The sequence below is a fragment of the Callithrix jacchus genome, chromosome 22 (genome assembly GCF_049354715.1).
Source record: "Callithrix jacchus isolate 240 chromosome 22, calJac240_pri, whole genome shotgun sequence".
NCBI lineage: Eukaryota > Metazoa > Chordata > Mammalia > Primates > Cebidae > Callithrix > Callithrix jacchus.
Window position 1 is genome coordinate 12,588,536 of NC_133523.1, and position 21,107 is coordinate 12,609,642.

Genomic DNA, 21,107 nt, shown 5'->3' on the forward strand with positions numbered 1-21,107 from the left:
TGGCCGGCTTCCAGGGCAGAGATGGTGGCCTGGACAAGCTGAGTCAGAAAAAATGCTCAGAGGTCTTAGGGTTTGATAAGTGTTAGACTGAACCTCATGGAATTGCCATTGTAACAGGCCAGAAATGGCAGAAAATCAGCAATTTCATATGACCCAACGTAGAATCTAGGGCATGGAAAGGAGGGGCGGGGTACTGCTTTTGAGGCTCAACGGATGACCTATGAATCCCCTAACCGAGCTCTGTTTCTGGAGAGGGGGTCCGCGGCCTGCAGGAGCTCCCCCAATGAGCCTGCGACCCCTCCGCCGCCACAGCACCAAAACTTGACCCGGTGCCCAGAGAGGTTGAGTGAGTTTCTCGGGTCACACAGCTTGGAGGGGCGAGGGGCTGAGCCGCTGCCAAGGGATCCCACTGCTCCGTCTCGCTCACCTACCGGGGTGTGTTGACTGTCCCCTCGCGGCGCCCGGAAGCAACCCTCAGTAAACAAAGCCGTGTGTGGGCGCAGCCCGAGCCGCCCCGGGCGTGCTGTCCAGCCCGAGGGAGGCGGGGGAGGAATGTTGTGAATGAACCCCGGGCCCGCCCCGAAACTCCGCATAAGGCCTGGGCCACAGGGGTCCTCCCGAGCTGATTGGCCTCTGGCGCCCCGTGATTGACAGCGCCCCTCGCAGCGGGCTCTGGTTGGGTTAACAAGAAAAGACTGGCATCACAGTTATCGAGTGAGCAGCAAGGCTTGGAGATGGGTCTGGTGGCGCAACCAATGGCGAGGGAGGACCGCAGAGGCCGAGGGGGGGCCAATGGGGACGGGCGGCGGGGGCGGGACGACGGCGGAGCTAAAGCGGAGGCCGAGGCAGCTTCATTGTTGTGAAGAGTCTTAAAGGGGCCGCATCACCCGGCCGGCCCGGCGCGGGTCGGGGGTGGGTGCGGCAGGGGTCCCGGGGCGGCCGAGCGCGGAGGACGGACGGGAAGGCGGGCAGGGGGCGCGGAAGCCGGCGACGCGAAGCGGGCATTGGACCGATCCCCCCAAGAGGCCCCGCCCCGGCCCTGGCCCCGACCGGGCCGGATGGAGCCCCCCGCGGCCAAGCGGAGCCGGGGCTGCCCCGCGGGACCCGAGGAGCGCGATGCCGGGGCCGGGGCCGCGCGTGGCCGGGGACGACCCGAGGCGCTGCTGGACCTCAGCGCCAAGCGGGTAGCCGAGAGCTGGGCCTTCGAGCAGGTGACCGCGGGGGAAGGGGGCGGGGGCAGGGACGCACCCCCGGCACCTTCCCCACCTGTCTGCTCCTCCCCAATTCCCAGAGTCCAGCGCTGCCCCCGTCAGGGACACCCCCTGAGATCGCACCCCCAGGATCATCAACCCTGCCCCGAACGCCCCCTCATCCTCCTATTTCTGTCCTTCAAACCCAATAACCCACCCCCATCCTGTCTCTGCCATCTCTGCCCCTCGGCGCCTCAGATCTCAAATCAGGACACTTCCTTCTCCTACCAACCCCAGAGGTCTGAGATCCGGCCCCCATGGTCCGCCTACAACCCCGTGCACCCCTCTTTTCCCACCTAATGCCCCAACGGCACTCGTCTTTTCCTATCGCATCTTTATTCCCCAGTCAGGGCACCCCATTAAGTCTTCAATCTTCTCTTCAAGCCCCGCTTGGGGATACTCTGTTTCCCTCCATCGTAGCCCCTAGAGACTCACACGCCCCCATTCCTGCTCTCTAGATCCCTACCCTACACCCCAAATAACTCCCCCATCTCTATAGATTCCAGCTCAAGACACCCTGTTTTTCCCCATTCATTCCTGCCCTCAGGCCTTCAGATCTCACCTGTTCCTTGGGGACCCCTCTCTACTCCAGATCTCTCTCTCTCACCCCTCCTCTCTCCTCTTCTCTCTCTGGCTCTCTTGGGACTGCCCAGCTTCTCCTGGCTTGAAGCAGGGATTACTCATGTCCCAGAGTCCCTCCTCATCCCCCATCCTATCCTATCCATCCCTTCCAGAGGTCGACAGCAGGGGCAGGGCCTGGGTGGTGGTCCCTGGACAAGTGCCCCTAGAACCTCTCTTCTGTGGCTTCTGGGGACGCTGCCAGGATGTCCCAGAGCATGGACCCTTTAAGCCTCCCTTTTCAGCTTCAGTGTGGGCCGCAGGGAGCTGGAGACACCCAGACCTGAACAGGGAGCTCAAACGGGCTCTATCCTCTGTCCAGCTTTAGGGGGCATTCTTTCCTGCCTGGCCTTTCTGGAGTTAGGAAGTTGGCCGGTATGGATGGGTTTGGGCCAAGTGTGGATGGGCAGGCTCTGATTCATGGACCGGAAAATCTCTCCTTAGTCATCTGTCAACTGTCCCCGGGGCCTGGGCTGGTCATCGGCTCTCCCACTTCCCCCAGAAACCCAGGTGGGCGGGGAGGCTAAGGAGGGCCCCTGCCCCTTCATTGCGTGTGAGGCACACAGAATAATCTGAAAACCATCTCTAAGCCTCCCACAAACCTGCCCTGGCCAAGCCGAGCCCTTGAAGTTCTTGACCCTCATGGAATCCTCTGCAACCCTTTGGGAGTTGTTCTCCTTCCCACTTTGAGGAAACTGGGACACAGAGAAGTTGAGAAACTTGCCCAAGGTCACCCAGCCAGGGAATAGCAAGTCCAGATTGGAAGGCAGGCTTGACTAGCTCATTGCACTGCCCAGAGCCCACAGGGGTGGCCAGGACACTCCCCCTCCTGGGGCCCCTTCCCAGGGATGCAGCATGGAAGGGAAACTAAGGAACGGCGAAGTCTGTTTTAGGAGTTGAAACAGCTCACAGCTCTGGGATCCTGAACAACTGAATTCATCTCACCTCTGAGTCTCAGATTCTCTCAGATTCTCAAAACAGGGTCATGATTTAGTATCAATTCACCATCAGGGATGCCCAAGCTTTTAGCTTCCCTGGGCCACATAGGGAGAACTGTCTTGGGCCATGTATAGAATGCACTAACACTAACAATAGCTGATGAGCTTTAAAAAAATTTTTTTTGTTGTTCTTGATGAGTCTGTTGAGCAGGCTGGAGTCAGCCTCCTGGGTTCAGGCAATTCTCCTGCCTCAGCCACCCAAGTAGATGGGATTACAGGCACATGCCACCATGCCTGGCTAATTTTTTGTATTTTTAATAGAGATGGGGTTTCACCATGTTGACCAGGCTGGTCTGAAACTCCTGACCTCATGATCCGCCCACCTCAGCCTCCCAAAGTGCTGGGATTATAGGCATGAGCCACCATGCCCGGCTAAGAAAATGTTATAATTTTTTTTTTTTTTTTTTTTGAGACAGAGTATCAGTCTGTTGCCCAGGCTGGAGGGCAGTAGCATGATCTTGGCTCACTGCAGTCTCCACCTGGGTTCAAGTGATTCTCCTACCTCAGCCTCCTGAGTAGTTGGATTACAGGGGTGGGCTGCCATGCCCAGCTAATTTTTGTATTTTTAGTAGAGATGGGGTTTCACCATGTTGACCAGGCTGGTCTGAAACTCCTGACCTCAGGTGATCCACCTGCCTCAGCCTCCCAAAGTGCTGGGATTACAGGTATGAGCCACCGCACCTGGCCGTATCTTATGTCTTAAGAAAGTTTACAGATTTGCGTTGGTCTGCATTCAAAGCCATCCTGGGCCAGGGCTGTGGGGCGTGAGTTGGACAAGCTCACACTAGGTGGCTGTGAGAATGTGGAAATCACATGCATAAGTGTTCAGCATAGTATGGCTTTCTTTTCTTTTTTTTTAGAAACACGGTTTCACCATGTTGGCCAGGATGGTCTCCATCTCCTGATGGAGGTGACCTCAGGTCATCTGTCCACTTTGTTCTCCCAAAGTGCTGGGATTACAGGTGTGAGCTGCTGCACCTGGCCTTCTTTCCTTTTTTTTTGAGACAAGGTGTTGCTCAGTCTCCCAGGCTAGAGCGCAGTGGCGCAATCACAACTCACTTCAGCCTCAAACTCCTCCACTTATGCTGTCCTCCCACCTCAGCCTCTTGAGTAGCTGGGATTCCAGGCGTGCACCACCATACCTGGCTAATTTTTTTTTTTTTTTTTTGAGATGGAATCTCACTCTGTCACCCAGGTTGGAGTGCAGTGATGCGATCTTGCCTCACTGCAATGTCTGCCTCCCAGGCTCAAGCGATTCTCCTGCCTCAGCCTCCTGAGTAGCTGGGATTCCAGGTGTGCACCACCACACCCGGCTAATTTTTGTATTTTTCATAGCGACAGGTTTCACCATGTTGGTCAGGCTGATCTCAAACTCCTGACATCATGATCTGCCCGCCTCGACTTCCCAAAGTGCTGGGATTATAGGTGTGAGCCACTGTGCCTGGCCAGTGTGTTTGTAGAGATAGGAGCCTCTCTATGTTGCCCAGGCTGTTCTCGAACTCCTGATCTCAAGTGATTCTCCCACCTCAGCTTCTCAAAGCACTGGGATTACATTAACCCCAGGCTCCTAACCCACTGGCCCTTCCCGCAGGTGGAGGAGCGGTTCTCCCGCGTGCCTGAGCCGGTCCAGAAGCGTATCGTGTTTTGGTCGTTTCCACGCAGTGAACGGGAAATATGTATGTACTCGTCCCTGGGTTACCCGCCCCCAGAGGGCGAGCACGACGCCCGGGTGCCCTTTACCCGAGGGCTGCACCTGCTCCAGAGCGGGGCCGTGGACCGTGTGTTGCAAGTGGGTGAGTCTTCGTTCCCCACTCCTTCCAAGGAGGCCAGGGAGGACCATACCAGGCCTGGAAAAGTGGGATTTGGAGGGAGGCCTGGGCCAAGGGATGGGAGGTTCCAGACCTCAGGCTTAGAGTTCCAGGTAGGATTATACAAGTTTTTGTTTTGTTTTTTTGTTTGTTTGTTTGTTTGAGACGGAGTTTTGCTCTTGTTACCTAGGCTGGAGTGCAATGGCACAATCTCAGCTCACCGCAACCTCCGCCTCCTGGGTTCAGGCAATTCTCCTGCCTCAGCCTCCTGAGTAGCTGGGATTACAGGCATGCACCACCATGCCCAGCTAATTTTTTGTATTTTTAGCAGAGACGGGGTTTCACCATGTTGACCAGGATGGTCTTGATCACTTGACCTCGTGATCCACCGCCTCAGCCTCCCAAAGTGCTGAGATTACAGGCCTGAGCCACCACGCCCAGGCTGTTTTTGTTTTTGTTTGAGACAGAGTCCTGCTCTGTTGCCCAGGCTGGAGTGCAGTAACACAATCTCAGCTCACTGCAACCTCCACCTCCTGGGTTCAAGTGATTCTCCTGCCTCAGCCTCCCAAGTAGCTGGGACTATAGGTGCCTGCCACCATGCCTGGCTATTGTATTTTTAGTAGAGACACGGGGTTTCACCATGTTGGCCAGGCTGGTCTCGAACTCCTGGGCTCAAGCAATCCTTCTGCCTCGGCCTCCCAAAGCATTGAGACAGGCATGCCCCACCATGATGAGCCATGTAGGATCAGCTGTGAGGGCTGGTCGCAGACCTCAGGCTAAGAAAATGCAAAGGCTGCAGAGACTGGGGGAGATGTAATGAGAGCAGTGGAAAGGCCTTAGACCTCAGGCAGCCAGACCCAGAAGGGGACCAGTAGAGGCTGAGCCAGAAAATAAGTGAGGCCTGGGACTTCAGAGCTCCAGCAGCAGCAGGCCACTTCTCCCAGCTGGAGGCAGAGGCTGGGTCAGGATAACCCTCCGTTGGCTCTGTGGCACCTTAGGTCCTCTCTGCTGGGACGTGGCCTGGCTGACCGCAGGCTCCTGGCAACCTCCAGCTGGTAAGAGAAAGCCATCTCCCTGCATGACCCAGTCTGGGCCCGAGCTGCCCAACCCGTCAAATAAGCCTGGCACTTGGGCTGCCCAGGGGCCAGGGAGGGGCATGGAGGAGTGAATGAGAGGCCTGGCCCCTGGCTCACTTCATCAGCCACTTGCCCCTGAGCGGCACAGGCCTTTGCCATCTTCTCAGGAAACTGAGGAGTTCCTGAAGCCCTAGCCATATTCATAGTAACCCGACTCAGAAGACCACCTTTGATACTATTATTTATAATGAAAATAGGAGCAAGTATTGGGTGGGGCATAGGTGGCTCCCGCCTGTAATCAATCCCAGCACTTTGGGAGGCCAAGGTGGGCAGGTCACGAGGTCAGGAGTTCAAGTCCAGCCTGGCCAACATGGTGAAACTCTGTTTCTGCTAAAAGTAGAAAAATTAGCCAGGCATGGTGGCACACACCTGTGATCCCAGCTACTCGGGAGGCTGAGGCAGGAGAATCGCTTGAACCCGGGAAGTAGAGGTTGCAGTGAGCCGAGATGGTGCCATTGCACTCCAGCCTGTGTGACAGAGCAAGACTCCATCTCAGAAAAAAAAAGAAGTGTTTACCTAGGACTTGACTTTATGCCAACAGCATTCTAGGCATTTTTTTTTTTTTGAGACAGAGTCTCAGTCTGTCACTCAGGCTAGAGTGGCACATCCTTGGCTCACTGCAACCTCTGTCTCCCGGGTTCAAGTGATTCTCCTGCCTCAGCCTCCTGAGTAGCTGGGATAACAGGTGCCTGCCCCCACGCCTGGCTAATTTTTTTTTTTATTTTTAGTAGAGATGGGGTTTCACCATGTTGGCCAGGCTGGTCTCAAACTCCTGATCTCATGATCCTCCCACCTCAGCCTCCCAAAGTGCTGGGATTACAGGTGTGAGCCACTGCACCCAGCCTACTTTTTGTATTTTTAGTAGAGATGGGGTTTCTCTCCATGTTAGTCAGGCTGCTTTCGAACTCCCGACCTCAGGTGATCAACCCGCCTCGGCCACCCAAAGTAATGGGAATACAGGCATGAGCCACCGTGCCTGGCCGTCTCTTCTAAAAATAGAAAAATTAGCTGGTGTGCTGGCGGCGCCTGTAATTCCAGTTACTCGGGAGGCTGAAGCAGGAGAATCGCTTGAACCTGGGAGGCAGAGGTTGCAGTGAGCCAAGGTCACAGTGCTGCACTCCAATCCAGCCTAGACAACAGAGGGAGACTGTCTCAAAAAAAAAAAAAAAAAAGGCAGAGGGAGTGAAGTGACTTACACTAGGTTGCTCAGCTGGGCTTTAAAAATGGGTCTTGCTGTGCACGACAGACACTGCCGGCCCCGGGATGACACAGACGGGACAGTTTGGCTTTCATCTTAGGGTTCCACCTGAGCGGAAACGTCCGCGAGCCGGGGAGCCCTGGGGAGCCCGAACGCCTCTACCACGTCTCCGTCAGCTTTGATCGCTGCAAGATCACCTCCGTGAGCTGCGGCTGTGACAACCGCGACCTCTTCTACTGCGCCCACGTGGTGGCCCTGTCCCTGTACCGCATCCGGCACGCCCGCCAGGTGGAGCTACGGCTGCCCATCTCAGAAACGCTCTCCCAGATGAACCGGGACCAGCTGCAGAAGTTCGTACAGTACCTCATCAGCGCGCACCACACTGAGGTGCTGCCCACCGCCCAGCGCTTGGCTGATGAGATCCTCCTGCTGGGCTCCGAGATCAATTTGGTGCACGGTAAGGGCACTCCACCCCGGGGGTCCAGTGGGGAGACGATGCCCCAGCACAAAGCCGTGCCACTTGCTGAGTGTCCTGCATGGGTCACTGAATGAGGGGAAGTTGGGTGGGGGCGGAGCGGCAGAAAAACAAGCCATAGCCTGCATCATCTGAAGTCACCCATCTAGGAATGGCAGATCCCAGATATCATCTGGCCACAGGACAGATGAGTAGCTGCAAATCAGCCTACGGACAGAGGGCAGGGGTGGGAGGGGAGAGCCTGCATTAGAGGGCAAGTGGGAGGTCCCATCCCAGGGCTAGGGGGTTTGATCTGGAGCAGCCTGGGTGTGGGAGGAGGAGGGCGTGAAGGTAATGTGAGACATTTGTGGGTGTCAGAGGTATTATGGGTGAGGGGATACACCAGGAGGTGTGGTGAGGACTGGGAGAGTTTGGGGGGCTCCAAGGGGCTTGCACTGTCTATCTAGGATGGGGGAAGTTGAGTAGTGGGTGGAGGCATACGTGGATGATGGAGGGTGGTGCTGGGTGGTCATGGAAAGTGTTCGTGATTGGCCGGGCGCGGTGACTCACACCTGTAATCCCAGCACTTTGGGAGACCAAGGTGTGCAGATCAGTTGAGGTCAGGAGTTCGAGACCAGCCCGGCCAACATGGCAAAACCCTGTCTCTACTAAAATACAAAAATTAGCCAGGCGTGGTGGGGGGGCGCCTGTAGTTCCAGCTACTCAGAAGGCTGAGGTGGGAGAATCGCTTGAACCCAGGAGGTGGAGGTTGCAGTCAATCGAGATCACACCACTGCACTCCAGCCTGGGAGACAAAGTGAGACCCTGCCTCCAAAAAAAAAAAGAAAAAAAAACAAGTGTTCACAATCAGGCACAGGGGGAAACTGACGGTGTGGAAAAATGAATGGGGTGGGTGAGATTATTTTGTTTTGTTTTGTTTTTTGACGAAGAGTCTTCCTCTGTCACCCAAGCTGGAGTGCAGTAGCACGATCTCGGCTCACTGCAACCTTTGCCTCCTGGGTTCAAGCAATTCTCTTGTCTCAGCCTCCCAAGTAGCTGGGATGACAGACACATGCCATCATGCTGGCAATTTTTTGTATTTTTGCAGAGACAAAATTAGGATTTCATCAGGGTTTGAAATATTCATCAATGGCATATTAAGTATGCCATTAGGTGAATAGGCATTAGAAGCTGGTTTTGGTGGCTCATGCCTGTATTTCCAACATTTTGGGAGGCTGAGGAGGGAGGATAACTTGAAACCAGCAGTTCAAGACCAGCCTGGGCAACATAGTGAGACCTCCTCTCTACAAAAAATAAACAAAAGTAGCTGGGCGTAGTGGCACATGCCTGTATGTAGTTATTTGGGAAGCTGAGATGGGAGGATCACGAGCCTGGGAGATAAAGGACACAGTCAGCTATGTCGCTCCACACTCTACTCCAACCTGATGACAGACTGAGACCCTGACTCAAAAAAGGAAGGACGGAATTGGTGGTGATGGTGATTGGAGGTGAGGATGGGTGGTTGGTTGGGGAGGACTTCGACTAGTGAGGTTAAAGTAGACTGAGTGGTGGACAGATGAAGTTAATGAAAGAGCCCATGGGTACATGGATTGGGAGTGAGTTGATGGACAAATGGAAGGTTCATATGTGTGGATCAGCATAGTGGGTGGGCCGAGTTGGGTGTAGGGTGGATGGATGGATGGATGGATGGATGGTTGGATGGGTGGATGGATGGATGGATGGGTGAGTAGATGGGTGGGTGGGTGGATGGATGATGGGTGAGTAGATGGGTGGGTGGGTGGATGGATGGGTGGGTGAGTAGATGGGTGGGTGGATGGGTGGGTGGGTAGGTGGATGGGTGGGTGGGTAGGTGGATGGGTGGATGGATGGATGGGTGAGTAGATGGGTGGGTGGGTGGATGGGTGGGTGGGTGGGTGGATGGGTGAGTAGACAGGTGGGTGGGTGGATGGGTGGGTGGGTGTGTTGTGTTTCAGGTGAGATAGATGAATGGATTGGATGGATGTGTATTAGTCTGTTCTCACCTGCCATAAAGACATACCTGAAACTGGGTAATTATAAGGAAAACAGGTTTAGTTGGCTCATGGTTCTGGGGGCTACACAGGCATCTGCATCTGGGGAGGCCTCAGGAAACTTACAATCATGGCAGAAGGCGAAAGAGAAGCGAACACATCACATGGCTGGCAGGAGAGAGAGGGCAAAGGGGGAGATGCTACACACTTTCAAACAACCAGATTTCATGAGATCTCTATCATGAGATAGCACTAAGGGGATGGTGCTAAACCATTAGAAACCATCCCAATGATCCAATCACCTCCCTCCAGACCCCATTTCCAACACTGGGGATCGTAATTCAACATGAGATTTGGGTGGAGACACAGAACTAAACTGTATCAGATGACCAAGTGGATGAATAAGCCAAGGGATGAATGAGCTAGTCATGTTTAGGACAAAATGGATGGACAGATGGAGGGATGGATGGATGGATAAATAGATAAACAGATGGCCAGGTGGGATGGACAAGCAGATGGGTGGGTGGTGTTTAGGTGGGATGGACGGAACTTTGGAATGGGTTGGGTGACCTGGAAGAATAGATGGATGGGCTGGGGGCAGTGGCTCACACCTGTAATCCCAGCACTTTGGGAAGCTAAAGTGGGCAGATCACCGGAGGTCAGGAGTTCGAGACTAGCCTGACCAACACAGTGAAACCCTGTCTCTACTAAAAATACAAAAAAATTGGCTGGGTATGGGCCAGGTGGAGTGGCTCACACCTGTAATCCCAGCACTTTGGGAGGCTGAGGCGGGCGGATTACAAGGTCAGGAAATCAAGACAATCCTGGCCAACATGGTGAAACCCCGTCTAAAATACAAAAAAATTAGTCAGGCGTGGTGGCAAGTGCCTGTAATCCCAGGTATTCAGGAATCTGAGGCAGGGGAATTGTGTGAACCCGGGCGGCAGAGGTTGCAGTGAGCCAAGATCGCGCCACTGCACTCCAGCTTGGCAACAGAGCAAGACTCTGTCTTTAAAAAAAAAAAAAAAAAAAAAAAATTGGCTAGGTGAGGTGGTGCGTGCCTGTAATCCCAAGCTACTTGGGAGGCTGAGGCAGGAGAATCGCTTGAACCCGGGAGGTGGAGGTTGCAGTGAGCGAAGATGGCGCCACCGCACTCAGCCTGGGCAAGAGCCAAACTCTGTCTGGAAAAAAAAAAAAAAAAAAAAAAGAATGGACGCTATCTCTCCCCAATCCGACCCCAGCCCCAGCCTCAGCTTCCTTTTCTCCGCGCAGGCGCCCCAGACCCCACCGCAGGCGCAGGAATCGAGGACGCCAACTGCTGGCACCTGGACGAGGAGCAGATCCAGGAGCAGGTGAAGCAGCTGCTGTCCAACGGCGGCTACTACGGGGCCAGCCAGCAGCTGCGCTCCATGTTCAGCAAGGTGCTGTGCGGGCCGGTGGGGGGCGTGGGGTGCAGAAGGCCCTGCGGGCGCCCCACCCCTTTCTCACCACCCTGTCCCCGGCGCAGGTGCGGGAGATGCTGCGAATGCGGGACTCCAACGGGGCGCGCATGCTGATCCTCATGACCGAGCAGTTCCTGCAGGACCCGCGCCTGGCCTTGTGGCGGCAACAGGGCACGGGCATGACGGACAAGTGTAGGCAGCTCTGGGACGAGCTGGGTGAGGCCTGAACCCCGGTGCGTGGTAGACACCGGGACTTCAGCTCCCATGGGGGCTGGCTCACTCCGGGATTAGGGTCTGTCCCCTGAATCCTCCCTCCGTTCATTTAGCAAACATTTAATGTGCCAGCCATGGTACTGGGCACTGATGGTCCCAGGAGAAGGAGAGACACAGAAATCCTGTTCACGTGAAACTGACATCTGACAGGAAGCCCAGGCAATCAAATGTCATTGGCCCACGGGCAGATTCACATGTACACACGTTTTCTTTTTCCTTTTTGAGACAGGGTCTCACTCTGTTGCCCAGGCTGGAATGCAGTGGCACAATCTCGGCTCCCTGCAACCTCTGCCTCTTGGGCTCAAAGTGATCCTACACCTCAGCCTCCCAAGTAGCTCAGACTACAGGAGCCCACCACCACATCCAGCTAATTTTTAATTTTTTCAAGAGATAGGGCTCACTATATTGCCAAGGCTGGTCTTGAATTCCTGGGCCCCAGCAATCCTCTCGCAGCAGCCTCCCAAAGTGCTAGGGTGACACGTATGAGCCGCCACGCCCAGCCCACATTTTGTTTTTTCTCTTTTCTTTTTGTTTTACTTTGTTTTGAGACAGAGTTTTGCTCTTGTTGCCCAGGCTGGAGTACAATGGCACAATCTCAGCTCACCACAACCTCCACCTCCTGGGTTCAAGAGATTCTCCTGCCTCAGCCTCCCAAGTAGCTGGGATTGTAGGTATTTGCCACCATGCCCGGCTAATTTTGTTTTTTGTTTTTTTTTTTTTTTGAGACGGAGTTTTGCTCTTGTTACTCAGGTTGGAGTGCAATGGCGTGATCTCAGCTCACCGCAACCTCCGCCTCCTGGGTTCAGGCAATTCTCCTGCCTCAGCCTCCTGAGTAGCTGGGATTACAGGCACGCACCACCATGCCCAGCTAATTTTTTGTATTTTTAGTAAAGACGGGGTTTCACCATGTTGGCCAGGATGGTCTCGATCTCTTGACTTCGTGATCCACCCGCCTCGGCCTCCCAATAATTTTGTATTTTTAGTAGAGACGGAGTTTCTCCAAGTTGATCAGGCTGGTCTTGAACTCTCGACCTCAGGTGATCTGCCCGCCTCAGTCTCCAAAAGTGCTAGGATTACAGGCGTGAGCCACCAAGCCTGGGCCTGCTCACATGTTTTCCTTCTGTCTTTTTTTCTTTTTTTTAGAGCCGGGATCTCACTGTGTGCCCAGGCTGAAGTGCAGTCATGGTTCACTGTAACCTCAAACTCTTGAGCTCAAGTGATCCTCTGGCCTTGACCTCTCAAAGTGCTGAGATGACAGATGTGAGCCACTGCACCAAGACATGTTCTTTCTATAACAGCCGCAGAGTTAATGTTACTCAGCTCTGCAGGCCATTTGGCCTCTGTCATGATGACCTAACTCTGTCCATTAATAGAAAAAGCAGCCACAGACATATATATCAAATGGGCACGGTGGCATTCCAATAAAACTTTATTTAATACCTGGGAGGCCAGGCACAGTGGCTCACAATTGTAATCCCAGCACTTTGGGGGGCTGAGGTAGGGGGATCACTTGGGCCCCAGAGATCGAGGCTGCAGTGAGCCATGATCGCCACTGCACTCCAGCCCGGGAAACAGAGCAAGACCCTGCCTCAACAAACAACAAGAAAAGGTGCTTGGCACCGTGCCAGGCACCTGCACTACCATCTACTTGGAAGGCTGAGGCAGGAGGATTGCTTGAGCCCAGGAGTTCGAGTCCAGCTTGGACAACATAGTGACACCCTGTCTCAAAATTTTTTTAAACCCTGCTTATTTGTGGATACTTATGTATTTATTTGAATTTTACATTATTTCTAAAAGTTGCAAAATATTCTTTTGGTTTTATTTCCTGACTATTTAAAAATGGAAAAACAGGCCAGGCGCAGTGGCTCACACCTATAATCTGAGAGGCTGAGGTGGGCAGATCGCCTGAGGTTAGGAGTTCAAGACCAGCCTGACCAACATGGAGAAACCCCGTCTCAGGTGCCTGCCACCATGCGCAGCTAATTTTTGTTTTTGTTTTTTTTTCTTAGTAAAGAGGTGTTTCACCTTGCTGGCCAAGGTGGTCTCAAACTTCTGACCTCAAACGATCCGCCTGCCTCAGCCTCCCAAAGTGCTGGGTTTACGGGCCTGCCTGATCCATAGCACCCAGCCTTTTTTTTTAAAATAAGCCTATGGCACCCAGTATTCCCAGGCGGTCTCCCATCCAAGTATTAACCAGGTCCGACCCTCCTCAGCTTCTGAGATCAGACAGGGGCATTCAGGGTGCTATGGCCATACACCGTTGTTTTTTTTTTTTTTTTGAGATGGGAGTTCTGCTTCTTTTGTTCATGCTGGAGTGCAATGGCACAGTCTCAGCTCACTGCAACCTCCACCTCCCAGGTTCAAGCGATTCTCCTGCCTCAGCCTCCCAAGTAGCTGTGATAACAGGTGCCCGCCACCACGCCCGGCTAATTTTTTTTTTATATTTTTAATAGAGACAGGGTTTCACCATGTTGGCCAGGCTGGTTTCAAACTCCTGACCTCAGTAATCCGCCTACCTCAGCCTCCCTAAGTGCTGGGATTACAAGTATGAGCTACTGCGCCTGGCCCTCTAATCCCAACAGAGTCGTGTTACGTTTCTGTGCCCCAGTTTGCTCGCTTGTAAAGTGCAGAAGCTATGGGTTGCAACTTCTGAGGGCCAAGGTGAAGGGTTAGCAAATCATCAGCTGGCACAGAGTGGGCACTGTGGAAGTGTGTGCTGCTGCTGCCACTGTTGGCAGGAATACTGAGGCTGCCCCTGCCTCCTCAGGGGCCCTGTGGGTTTGCGTCGTCCTGAGCCCCCACTGCAAACCAGAGGAAAGGGCAGGCTGGCTCCAGCTGCTCAGCAGGTGGGACAAGCTCGACGTGTGCCCACTGGAAGAGGGCAATTACTCCTTCGACGGCTCCAGCCTGCAGCCCACCGTGGCCCCCAGCCCAGGTAGGAGAGAAGGGTCTTTACCATGCACCCCCAAAACCATCACCACTAACTATGGCCCCACTTCCCATCATGTCGCTCTTCCCAGGAGAGAGAGGGAATGGGGCAGAGCAGTGTGGACCCCAGTCCTTGGCTGTTCTCCCAGGACTAATCCCGACTTGTCCAGCCCAAAGAGAGTGAGTGCTGAGGGCAGGAGCAATGACAGCCCAAGTGGGCAAGTGAAGTAAAATACTTAAAAGCACCTGCAGTCCTGGGCTGGTCTCCTGGCTTGGCCTCTTACTAGCCATGGGAGCAAAGAGGGCGAGAGAGGAAACAAGACAGGAGGAATCAGACAGAGGGGAAAGTGAGATACGGAAGAGGGAGAGACAAGTGAAGAGAGGCAGAGATGGATGAAGAGAGGAAGAGAGGCAGAGAAGACAGGAGGGAAGAGAGAGAGATTGAGGAGGGAGGGAAAGAAAAATAGCAAGCACAGGCCAGGCGTGGTGCCTCACGCCTGTAATCCCAGCACTTTGGGAGGCAAAGAGGGGCAGATCCCTTGAGGCCAGGAGTGCAAGACCAGCCGGAGCAACACGGTGAGACCTTGTCTCTACAAAAAATACAAAAATTAGCCACATGCAGTGGTACGCACCTGGAGTCCCAGACAGGAGGCTGAGGCGGGAGAATCGCTTGAGCCTGGGAGGCAGAGGTTGCAGTGGGCAGAGGTCGCACCACTGCACTCCAGACTGGGCGACAGAGCGAGACCCTGTCTCAAAAAAACAGAAAAGAAAAATAGCAAGTAGGAAGAGAAAAACAGGCCAGGCGTGGTGGCTCACGCCTGTAATCCAAGCACTTTGGAGGCCAAGGCGGGCGGATCACCTGAGGTCAGGAGTTTAAGACCAGCCTGACCAACATGGTGAAACCCCGTCTTAAAAAAAAAAAAAGGGAAGAAAAAGACAGGCAGTTAGTTGCTTGGCCTCAGTGTTTTCCATCCATATGATAGGGCTGTAAGAGCCCCTAACACATACACACATCCTTTTTTTTTGGTTTTTTTTTTGGACAGTCTTCCTCTGTCACCCAAGCTGGAGTGTAGTGACACAATCTTGGCTCACTGCAACCTCCGCCTCCCGGGTTCAGGTGATTCTCATGCCTCAGCCTCCCAAGTAGCTGGGACTACAGGCATGCACCATCACTCCAGGGTTAATTTTAGTAGATGGGGTGTCGCCATTTTGGCCAGGCAGGTCTCAAACTCCTGGCCTCATGTGATTCTCCCGCCTCGGCCTCCCAAAGTGCTGGGATTACAGGTGTGAGCCACCATGCCCAGCCCACGCAGGCATCTTTGAAGGTATCTTTCAAGGACAGGAGATGATGTATGACCACAGCTTTGCCCAGGCCTAACCTCAAGTTGGCACGTGGTGGGGCAAGCTGGCCATGGCTCAACTGCTCTAGGGACCCCCCCCTCCCCGCCACTGGGCCATGTTGGGTGCCTCTCTACAGGCTCGGAGGAAGAGGAAGCGGTGGCAGCCACAAGTCCCCGCTACACGGTGTTTGGCCGCGCCTTGCTGGCTGGAGAGCTGCAGTGGAATGACGCCCACCTGCAGAGGATCCTGGCCAGTGACTCCTACAGCTCCAGCCTCACAGGCAGCATGGGTGGGGACAAACCGACTTTCGACCCCCAGGGCCGCCCACTTTGGCTGGGAGAACCTTTCCCCACTGCCTGTGCCCGTGTGGATACCCTGCGTGCCCATGGATACCCCCGCCAGGCCCTGCGGCTGGCAAGCGCCATCGTCAACACGCTCCGACTGCAGCGGCAGCATCAGCTCGAGAGCTATGAGCAGCAGAGAAAAGGTGAGCACGAATACGGTCCGCCTCAACCATGCACGGGATCCGCACCTGTGATCCCAGCTCATTGGGAGGCCGAGGTGGGAGGATCGCTTGAGGCATGAGTTCAACATCAGCCTGGGCAACATAGACACTGTCTTTACAAAAAAAAAAAAAAAAAAAAATTAGCTGGGTGTGGTGGCTCACACCTGTAGTCCCAGCTACTCTGGAGGCTGAGGCAGGAGGATCACTTGAGCCCAGGAGTTCAAGGCTGCAGTGAGCTATAATTCTGCCACTGCACTCTAACCAGGGTGACAGAGCAAAACCTCATCTCTTAAAAAATAATTAGGCCGGGCCGGGCGTGGTGGCTCAAGCCTGTAATCCCAGCACTTTGGGAGACCGAGGCAGGTGGATCACGAGGTCAAGAGAGCGAGACCATCCTGGTCAACATGGTGAAACCCCGTCTCTACTAAAAATACAAAAAATTAGCTGGGCATGGTGGTGCGTGCCTGTAATCCCAGCTACTCAGGAGGCTGAGGCAGGAGAATTGCCTGAACCCAGGAGGCGGAGGTTGCAGTGAGCTGAGATCGCGCCATTGCACTCCAGCCTGGGTAACAAGCATGAAACTCTGTCTCAAAAAATAATAATAATAATTAGGCCGGATGTGGTGGCTCATGCCTATAATCCCAGCACTTTGGGAGCCCAAGGCGGGTGGTTCATGAGGTCAGAAGTTTGAAACCAGCCTGACCAACATAGTGAAACCCCATCTCTACTAAAATACAAAAATTAGCCGAGCGTGGTGGCACATGCCTATAATTCCAGCCACTCAAGAGGTTGAGGCAGGAGAATCGCTTGAACCCTGGAAGCAGAGGTTGCAGTGAGCCAAGATTGCACTACTGCACTCTAGCCTGGGTGACAGAGCGACAGTCCATCCAAAAAAAAAAAAAAAATTAACTGAAAAATAGAGACAGGCATGGTGGCTCACACCTATAATCCCAGCACTTTGAGGGACCAAGGCTAGAGGATACTTGAGCCCCAGAGTTCGAAACCAGCCAGGACAACATAGTGAGACACCTCTACAAAAAATGAAAAATTTTAAAAATTAGCTGGGCACGGTGACACACGCCTCTTGTCCCATTTCTCTGGAGCCTGAGGTGGCAGGATTGCTTGAGCCTGGGAGATTGAGGCTGCGGTGAGCTGTGATCACACCACAGCACTCCAGCACCACAGAGTGAGACTCCATCTCAAAAAACAACAAAAACCACACAGGCTGGGCATGGTGGCTCATGACTGTAATCCCAGCACTTTGGGATTATGTGAGGCGGATCATGTGAGGTCAGGAGTTAGAGACCAGCCTGGCCAACATGGTGAAACCTGGTCTCTACTGAAAAAACAATTTTTTTATAAGACAGAGTCTCAATCTGTCACCCAGGCTGGAGTGCAGTGGCGTGGACTCCAGCTCACTGCAACATCCACCTACCAGGTTGAAGCCTCACCCTCAGCTGGAACTACAAGCGAGTGCCATCACGCTGGCTAATTTTTACATTTTTAGTAGAGATAGGGTTTCACTATGTTGGCCAGGCTGGTCTTGAACTCCTGACCTTGTGATTCACCTGCCTCAGCCTCCCAAAGTGCTGCAATTACAGGTGTAAGCCATGGTGCCCGGCCTACTGAAAATATTTTTAAAATTAGCCAGGCCTGGTAGCGTGCGCCTGTATTCCCAGCTACCAGGGAGGCTGAGGCATGAGAATTGCTTGAATTCGGGAAGCAGAGGTTGCGGTGAATCGAGATCGTGCCACTGCGCTCCAGCCTGGGCAACAGGGCGAGACTCTGTCTCAAAAAATTAAAAAAAAAAAAAGAAAGAAAGAAAGGAGAGAGAAGAGGAAAGAAAGAGAGGCAGGGGGAGGGAGTGAGGGAGGGAGAGAGGTAGAGGGAGAGAGAGAAAGGGAGGGAGGGAAGACGCCTTCAGATGGGAACAGGTCACTAGTTATGGAAAAACTTCATACGGGTCCTTGGGGGCGCTAAAGGCTTTTGGAGCTCTATCGTCCGAGTGGCAGAGAGGGATTAAGAGCAATGAGGGGGGAACGGCACTTTGGGTGTTTTAGGAGCATCCAGTGGTCAGGCATGGTTGCTCACACCTGTAATCTCTTTGGGACGATGAAGCAAGAGGATCACTTGAGGCTGCAGTGAGCTATGTCTGACCCACTGCACTCCAGCCTGGGCAATAGAGCCAGACTCCACTTCAAAAAAAAAAAAGGTGAAGGTGACCATTGGGGTGGGCAGGTGGCGGGCATTATGGGGCTAGGCTGGGTGGCAGGTAGGTCGACAAGAGGAATACCCCTTCCTCCTAGAGGCTTGGGCAGGTGTGTGGGCATTGAGCCCCCTCTTTCCCCCTGCAGAGCTGCTCCAGAAAGGCTCCACCTGCATCACCAACACGGAAGGATGGGTGGGGCACCCCCTGGACCCCATTGGCTGCCTCTGCAGGGCCCTCCTGGAGGCCTGTCGCCTTGAGGAGGAGACACTTACCCTTTACTCAGGTACATGGGGGACTCTTACAGGAGGTGGGAGAGTCCCTGCCTCATTGGCCAGTACCCCCAGACTCTCACCCTTGGCCATGCCTTTACCCTTGGCTACCTCCCCTGGCCAGTGCCACGAGCCCCTAGGCTTAGCTTCTCCTGAAAGCGAGGCCACCAGAGGCCTAGCTGCTGCTAGAAGGTGCCCCCCCAACTCCGTGAGTGCTGGAAGCTTCCAGACTCCCTCTGAAGCCCGCCCTGCGCCCAAGTCTCCATGCTTGGGGCCAAGGGCTACAGGAGTCTTAGGGAAGGGGATCCGTTTCCAGCAGCCCCGGCCCTGTCTCCCCCAGACACAAGCCCTGAGAAGCGGAAGGTGGCCTACCAGCACGTGCCTGTGCCCGGGAGCCCTGGAGAGTCCTACTTGGTGCTGGCGCTGGAGGTGGCACTGCTGGGGCTGGGGCAGCAGCGGGCCCTGCCAGAGGGGCTGTACGCCCAGGACAAGGTGGTTCGCAACGAGGAGCAGCTGCTGGCCCTGCTGGAGGAGGTGGAGTTGGATGAGCGGTTGGTGCAAGTGCTGCGCAAGCAGGCGGGGCTGCTGCTGGAAGGTGAGGCCCCGCCCCTAGGCCTGGCTGTTCCTGAAAGGTAGGGCCCTGCCCCTGCTCCTGTAGCGGCCTGGTTGCTGCAGGATGGGAGGCCCCGCCCCATCCCCGCCCCTAGCCCCACTTCCTGGTCCATACTGTCCGCGCCTACCTCGGCAGTTCCTAAAAGGAGAGATCCGCCGGGCGCGATGGCTCAGTCCTGTAATCCCAGCTCTTAGGGAGGCAGAGGTGGGAGGATAGCTTGAGCCCAGGAGTTCGAGACCTGTCTGGGCAATATAGCGAGACCCCGTTCTCCACAAAAAGGAAAAAAAGAAAAAGGCCCCAAAAAAGGAGCGCTCCAGCTATTGTTACCGCTCCCTAGTGCATGCTGCCCCCCCCATAACTGCTGCGTGTGGTGAGGCCACGCCCCGTTACTCCCTGGAGCCAGTGAGCCAAGTGGCTGATGATAAAGCCAGGGCGTCCCACCTTCATCCGCAATTTATGCAGCGCCCCTAGCTTGTCCTTCGCCTTATTGGCCCCGCCCGTGCCCTGGCTCTATTGCCGTGTTATGAGGCTCCGCCCCTTAGTGCTGCCGGGAGCCGCTTGGTCCTGCCCCTTCCAGGCTCGCTTTGATAATAAATAGGATTTGGTGGTTTTGGCCATTGGTTACGCTCCGCAAGGCAGGTGTAGCCTCCACCCTCCATCCCCACCTTGCACCCCACCTTGCATCCTCTGGCCTCACCTCGCATCTGAGTCTTGCTCCACACCTGGGAGTGTGCCTGGAGTCTCTTCTATTTTTCTCTCTTTTTTTTTTTTTGACAAGAGTTTTTGCTCTGTCGCCCAGGCTGGAGTGCAGTGGCTGGACCTTGGCTCACTGCAATTTCTGCCTCCTGGGTTCAAGTGTTTCTCCTGCCTCAGCCTCCCGAGAAACTGGGACTACAGACATGCACCACCACACCCAGCTAATTTTTTGTAATTTTCGTAGAGACGGGGTTTCACCATGTTGGCCAGGCTGGTCTCAAACTCCTGACCTTAAATGTTCCACCCGTCTCGGCCTCCCAAAGTGCTGGAATTATAGGCGTGAGCCACCACACCCAGCTAATTTTTGTATTTTTGATAGAGACACAGTTTTCTCACGTTGGCCAGGCTGGTCTTGAACTCCTGAACTCAAGTGACACGCCCACCTCAGCCTCCCAAAGTGATAGGATTACTGAGCCACCACACCTGGCCTCCTCTGTTCTTTGGATTACCCAGTGCTTGTCTCAGTCTCAGCCCTGACCCTTCCCTGGGGGTCTAGGTAGCCACAGCCCCTCTACCCAGGGGCCAGCCCACCTTCTACTTAAAGCCTGGGGTCTAGGGAGACCTGGGGAGGACCAGAGGTGAGCCCCACTTGGGGGCTGAGCTCAGGCTTGTTCCTGCAGGGGGTCCCTTCAGTGGCTTCGGGGAGGTGCTGTTCCGGGAGAGCGTGCCCATGCACACCTGTGCCCGCTACCTATTTACTGCACTGCTGCCTCATGACCCTGACCTGGCCTATCGCCTGGCACTGCGAGCCATGAGGTGAGGATAGGTGGCCAGGGCGGGGGTGGGCCTGGGGGTCAAGGGGTGGGCATGGGAGGGGAGCTCAGAGCCCCACCCTTCCAGCCTGAACTCACAGCCTAGTTTAGTCTCCCTCACCCTGGCATTTGATGATGCCATGTGCTTTTCATTTTTTTTATGGGTTTTTTTTTTTTTTTTTTTGAGACAGAGTTTCACTCTGTCGCACTGGCTGGAGTGCACTGGTGTGATATTGGCTCACTGCAGCCTCTGCCTCCTGGGTTCAAGCAGTTCTCCTGCCTCAGCCTCCCGAGCAGCTGGGATTACAGGCATTCACCACCACAACTAGCTAATGTTTGCATTTTTAGTAGAGACGGGGTTTCACCATGTTAGCCAGACTAGTGTCGAACTCCTGACCTCAGGTGATCCACCCACCTTGGCCTCCCGAAGTGCTAGGATTACACTTGTGAGCCATCTCACACAGCTGTGCTTTCTATTATTAAGCATAAATGTGTGCTTTTTTTTTTTTTTTTTGAGACAGGGTTTG

At 54.4% G+C, this 21,107-nt stretch overlaps 1 protein-coding gene across 2 annotated transcripts in view; it reads left to right on the forward strand.

Annotated features, from left to right (window-relative positions):
- The first annotated feature begins 818 nt into the window (after positions 1 to 818).
- ZSWIM4 (zinc finger SWIM-type containing 4) overlaps positions 819 to 21,107 on the forward strand; it is a 31,934-nt gene continuing 11,645 nt past the window's right edge. The window contains exons 1-10 of one of the 2 annotated variants that reach the window (XM_035287473.3): positions 819 to 1,211; positions 4,458 to 4,659; positions 7,109 to 7,465; positions 10,765 to 10,913; positions 11,000 to 11,150; positions 13,975 to 14,142; positions 15,613 to 15,963; positions 18,336 to 18,473; positions 18,800 to 19,054; positions 20,449 to 20,584. In XM_035287473.3, the coding sequence (XP_035143364.1) occupies positions 1,059 to 1,211; positions 4,458 to 4,659; positions 7,109 to 7,465; positions 10,765 to 10,913; positions 11,000 to 11,150; positions 13,975 to 14,142; positions 15,613 to 15,963; positions 18,336 to 18,473; positions 18,800 to 19,054; positions 20,449 to 20,584 (2,060 nt within the window). In that variant the 5' untranslated portion in view covers positions 819 to 1,058. The remainder of the gene's footprint in view (positions 1,212 to 4,457; positions 4,660 to 7,108; positions 7,466 to 10,764; positions 10,914 to 10,999; positions 11,151 to 13,974; positions 14,143 to 15,612; positions 15,964 to 18,335; positions 18,474 to 18,799; positions 19,055 to 20,448; positions 20,585 to 21,107) is intronic. The other variant, XM_035287474.3, reaches the window with a different exon arrangement.